At 65.1% G+C, this 5,396-nt stretch overlaps 1 protein-coding gene across 1 annotated transcript in view; it reads left to right on the plus strand.

Moving 5' to 3' along the window:
• POR (P450 (cytochrome) oxidoreductase) overlaps window positions 1–5,396 on the plus strand; it is a 25,433-nt gene that overhangs the window by 19,060 nt on the left and 977 nt on the right. Inside the window, 10 exon segments of the mRNA XM_010854318.1 lie at window positions 381–473; window positions 778–876; window positions 1,848–1,964; window positions 2,068–2,186; window positions 3,993–4,174; window positions 4,290–4,439; window positions 4,736–4,956; window positions 4,958–5,004; window positions 5,083–5,228; window positions 5,306–5,391. Of these exon segments, the coding sequence (XP_010852620.1) occupies window positions 381–473; window positions 778–876; window positions 1,848–1,964; window positions 2,068–2,186; window positions 3,993–4,174; window positions 4,290–4,439; window positions 4,736–4,956; window positions 4,958–5,004; window positions 5,083–5,228; window positions 5,306–5,391 (1,260 nt within the window).

A 5,396-nucleotide genomic window follows, 5' to 3' on the forward strand; every position in this document is an offset into this window, starting at 1 on the left:
CCCCGAGCCCCACCCTCAACCCCCACCCAGGCTCTCGAGTGTCAGGAGCCCCAGATTCAGGCTGGCCGGGGCCCAGGAGGGCAGGGCAGAGCCTTAGTGTCTGCGCACCCCCGTGACCTGCCTCACCACGGAGAGGGAAGGCCAGCCCCCATCACCAGGCCCGCCTTCTTTGCTTGTCCACACCCTCCCAGCTCACCCAGCTCAGACAGGGCTGCCCGTGGTTACTGCAGACCCTCTGGACGCTTCCTGATGCCCTGGGTTACATCACTGGGCGGGCTGGTGTGAAATGAACCCTCGAGCTTGAGGGGGAACCAGGGGACAGAGGGTCTAAGCCTGGCCTGGCAGCCCCATCTGGCCCCGGGTTCATCCCCTCTGGTCCACAGCCTGGAGGAGGACTTCATCACATGGCGAGAGCAGTTCTGGCCGGCCGTGTGCGAGCACTTCGGGGTGGAAGCCACTGGAGAGGAGTCCAGGTGAGTGCATACAGCTGGGGCCGTGGGTGGGGCACCGGCCCGGTGGGCGCAGTGGGGCTGGGGGAGGCTCAGTCGGGGTGTGGAAGGGGACCCGCACGCAAGGGTCAGGGTGGGCTTCCCGGCCTCCTCGGGCCTACTAGCCCGGCTGCCTCACCTCTCCTGCCTGCCCCACACTCACACATCTCCTTCCTCGTGGGTCACGCCTGGCCCCGGATCCCTCAGGCGTGCCCCATGGTCTCACAGCCTCACTCCCTCCTGGGGACCCTCCCAGCCCTCAGCTTCACCCTGGGTCTCCCCTTTCCAGCATTCGCCAGTACGAACTCATGGTCCACACAGACATGGACATGGCCAAGGTGTACACGGGCGAGATGGGCCGCCTGAAGAGCTACGAGAACCAGAAACCGTGAGTCGAGAGCGTGGCTGGGGCCCAGATGGCTGGCCATTCTGTATGTCTCCACAAGGCCTTTCCTGCCGGGCCCCATCCCATGGGCTTCCTCGTTCCCTCCATTGGGAAGGGGCCTGGCCAGGGCCACACACATGTCCATATCCGCCCCAGAGGAGGGCACAAGGCCCGGAGCAGAGAGATGGGAGGCTGCTCTGAGCCCAGGGCCCTGGGGACCCCTCCCCTCTTGGTGGTCCTTTGGTCCAGAGCGTGGCCTCGGGGAGACTGGCACCTGCTCAGTTTGTACTTCATTTGCCTGTTAAATATCCAGTGGGGTGGTGACCACCACTTCCTGGACCAGGACGTAGCAAGTTCAGCTCTGGGTCTAGGCTGAACTTTGGCCAGAGGGCTCATTTCCTTCAAATCTGCCTCCATATTTGGACTTTTTTGTCCTAAGTGCTCCTCTCTGGGGCCCCTCACTTGCACCTGGGCCCCACCCAGACACCTTGAGCCGCCCAGGAAGGTCCTCCTTCACCCTCCAGCAGCCCCACTCTAGGCAGCCACTGCGGTTGCGGCCGACAGCACATTTCAGTGACTTCCCGGTGGGAAAGCCTGTCCTGTGCAGCCCTGGCTAGTCACTCAGGACCCAGGCCCTTCCTCTGTCTTACGGAACCACCTTCTTGGGCCAGGCCCTCCTGTGCTCTGCCCACCAGTGGGTACCAGGTGCGGAGGGTCCCCCAGGTTTCAGACCAGCCTCAGTTTCTGTGTCTGCAGACAGGGACGCTGATAACCTGGCTCTGCCCCCTTGCGGGTGCCGGGAGCACCACTCTGGCGGGGGCGGGAAAGCCCTTTACCTCATTGGAGAGGCTTTCTCATGACCCAGGAGGCCAGCTTTGAGGTTCCCCGTGTTCTGTGTGGTCGGGAGGGTCCTTGAGGGTGTGGAGATTCAGACCAGAGGCCTAGCCAGTCATTGCACTGCTCGCCCCACCCAGCCCCTTCGACGCCAAGAACCCATTCCTGGCTGTTGTCACCACCAACCGGAAGCTGAACCAGGGAACCGAGCGGCACCTCATGCACCTGGAATTAGACATCTCGGACTCCAAAATCAGGTACCAGCTGCCACCACGCCCTTCCCCAAAGCTTTCACCCAGGCCTCCTGTTCCCACACAGAGCTGCCCTCCACCCTCCCCCTGAGCCTCGCATCACCCCCAGGTATGAGTCTGGGGACCATGTGGCTGTTTATCCGGCTAATGACTCTGCCCTGGTGAACCAGCTTGGCGAGATCCTGGGTGCCGACTTGGACATCATCATGTCCCTGAACAACCTTGATGGTGAGTCCTGGGTCCCAGGCCTCCCCCCTACCTGGGCCTGAGGGCGCTGGTGGGAATGGGCCCCCTGGAAAGGCCCAGAGGTTGAGTTTCTGCTTAGACCTAAAACCTGGTATCCTGGAAGCCCTCATACCCAAGACCCGAGGGGCAAGTTGCAGAGCAAACCGGGAGGCAGGGGGAGAAGGCAGCTGTAGGGTCTGGCAGGCTCCCTTTTGGGGCTCCCCATCCCCTTGCTGCCATACCCCCTTGAGGGAATAGGGGCCTGAAGACAGAGCCAGGCCCAGCTGTCCATGCAGCCCCATGTCCTGTGGGGAAGAGAGCCACAGCCAGCCACCGCAGGCCCCTCCAGCTCCAGGGTCTCCTCACCTGTGCACAGGGGTCTGAGGCAGCAATCCTGACAGCCTCTAGGTGCACTGAGGGTGCTCAGCCTGCACCCCCAGCCTGAGCCTCTGACTGTGACCCTGCCCCCCAGCGCCCCGCACCGTCCACCAACCTGGGGCCCACCTCGGCCTGGCCCTGTCCCACTCGCCCACCTGTGTCCTTGGTGATCCGAGCCTGGGCTGCTCCTCCTCACCTCTCAAGGCTCCAGAGTCGGCCTTGAGAGGACAGGAAAGGGGGCTGGTCTGCAGCGGAATTCCTCTTGCTGGCAGGGGACCTGCTGGCCCGTGGGCCGTGGACGGGTCTTCTTCCTCTCACTGGTGGGGGCGGGGGAGGCCTTGTGCCGTCTGAAGCAGCACCTCTCTGGCGGTGGGGGTGTTGTCAGGGCTCACTCTCTCCCAGGAGTGCCTGAGCTCCCGTGGTGGGGGCCCTTCTCTGCCAGGGGCTGCTCTGAGAGGGGGCTGCGGAGGCTCAGAACGCGAGGCAGAAGTGGGACTTCAGAAGGCGCGCCCACACCTGCCCTGTGGTGCGAGGCCTGAGCCCCCATTCCTGAGCCCACACAAGAGGGTGCCTGGGTGCGGGGAACACCTGCTGCTTGATGTGGGCACTGGGTACACAATGGCGTTCAGTTCGCGAAAATCCATCAAGCTCTGCTCGTGTGACTTGTACACTGTATGTAGGTCGTGCTTCAGTAAGGAGTTCAACCCTTCCCCCAAAGCTAGGCCCTCAGCCCTCAAGGCTGAGCCGTCCTGGGCCAGGCCCTCTCCTCTCTGGGTGGCTTGGCAGCCTTGTGCTTCTCTGGGGCTCGTTGGTGCACAGGAGTCAACACCCCTGCGGTCGTGCCTCTAGGAGGTGGAGTCACCCCTGGGTCCAGCCCTGCTCCGGCCTGGCCGTGGGGAGGTGTCAGGAAAGCCGGCCTGTTGACTGTGGCAGTGGAAGCCCCTCGGCAAGGGCTGGCAGAGCACCTGAGTGTACAAGATGCCACCCCAAAAGCTTGGCATGTGGGTGTGGCGTGCACCAGCCTCTGCTTGTGTCCAAGAATAAAACCTGAGCTGGAGGGGCCCTGTCATCACAGCCGAAGGCCCGGTATTGGCATCTCACCATCAGAGCCTGGAGCCCCCACGGTGGATCAGGTCCAACCCGCAGGCAGGCAGGCAGGCCCCACCGGGGCGCTCCCCCTTGGCCGCCCTCTCTGAGCAGTGACCGTCCTGGATGGGGACAGTGACAGGCCGCCCCCAGCAGCGTCCTGCCTCTGATGAGACTGGCTGTCCAGCAGCCAGGCGCCTCAGGCCTTGCCCCAAACCCAAGGAAGACCCCAAGAGAGCTGGTCTTGGTTCCCGCCCACCGAGGCTTGGCCCACCCCTTCCCTGTGGCACCCCACCAGCCCTGGGGTGGCCCCTCACCCCGAGCCCTGCTGCCCTCTCCTTGCAGAGGAGTCCAACAAGAAGCACCCCTTCCCCTGCCCCACCTCCTACCGCACGGCCCTCACCTACTACCTGGACATCACCAACCCGCCACGCACCAACGTGCTCTACGAGCTGGCGCAGTACGCCTCGGAGCCCGCCGAGCACGAGCAGCTGCGCAAGATGGCCTCCTCGTCAGGCGAGGGCAAGGTGGGCCTGCCCCCGGCGCCCGAGCACCCAGAGTGCCAGCTCCCCGGCCCGGCCTTCCCCCGAGCTGCCTGGGCCCCTGGGCTGCTTGCCGTCTTACCCACGTCTGTGTTCCCAGGAGCTATACCTGAGGTGGGTGCTGGAGGCTCGGCGGCACATCCTGGCCATCCTGCAGGACTACCCGTCCCTGCGGCCCCCCATCGACCACCTGTGCGAGCTGCTGCCTCGTCTCCAGGCCCGCTACTACTCCATCGCCTCATCCTCCAAGGTGGGGGCTCCGGGCCCGCCCCCGTAGAGAAGACAATGTTGGCTCCTCAGAGAGCCCCAGGTCCCTGGGCCGCAGCCCCAGCTCTGCCCCACATCCGCGGGCACTTTGCTCAAGATTCCCGGGCTGTGTATCCAGAAGGCTGGACCGTAAGATCGCACCCTGCCCTCCAGCCCTGGTGCCAAGAGCCAGTCAGGCTGGCCGCCAGGAAGGGGCCCTGAGCAGGGACCCCGTGACGGGGTGGGTGGCAGGAGGGAAGGACCCCGGGCACAGCCATGCTCACCCCTGCACACCCCTAGGTCCACCCCAACTCCGTGCACATCTGCGCCGTGGCCGTGGAGTACGAAACCAAGACGGGCCGCATCAACAAGGGCGTGGCCACCAGCTGGTTGCGGGCCAAGGAGCCGGCCGGGGAGAACGGTGGCCGGGCCCTGGTGCCCATGTACGTGCGCAAGTCCCAGTTCCGCTTGCCCTTCAAGGCCACCACGCCCGTTATCATGGTGGGCCCCGGCACCGGGGTCCCCCTTCATAGGCTTCATCCAGGAGCGGGCGTGGCTGAGGCAGCAGGGTGAGTGTGTGGCCTGGGCGGGCTCCGGGCAGGGGGCCGGGCCTGGGTCCCTCGCTCACCTGGCCACCCTCGCCCCAGGCAAGGAGGTGGGCGAGACGCTGCTCTACTACGGCTGCCGGCGCTCTGACGAGGACTACCTGTACCGCGAGGAGCTGGCCGGTTTCCACAAGGACGGCGCCCTCACCCAGCTCAACGTGGCCTTCTCTCGGGAGCAGCCGCAGAAGGTGAGGCCGGGGGCAGGCCCTGGGGTGGTGGGATGCAGGGGGCGACCGGCCTCCCTCACAGGCACCCCCGCCCTCAGGTGTACGTGCAGCACTTACTCAAGAAGGACAAGGAGCACCTGTGGAAACTCATCCACGAGGGGGGCGCCCACATCTACGTGTGCGGGTGAG

The sequence above is a fragment of the Bison bison genome, unplaced genomic scaffold (assembly GCF_000754665.1).
Source record: "Bison bison bison isolate TAMUID 2011002044 unplaced genomic scaffold, Bison_UMD1.0 scf7180017864340, whole genome shotgun sequence".
Lineage (NCBI taxonomy): Eukaryota > Metazoa > Chordata > Mammalia > Artiodactyla > Bovidae > Bison > Bison bison.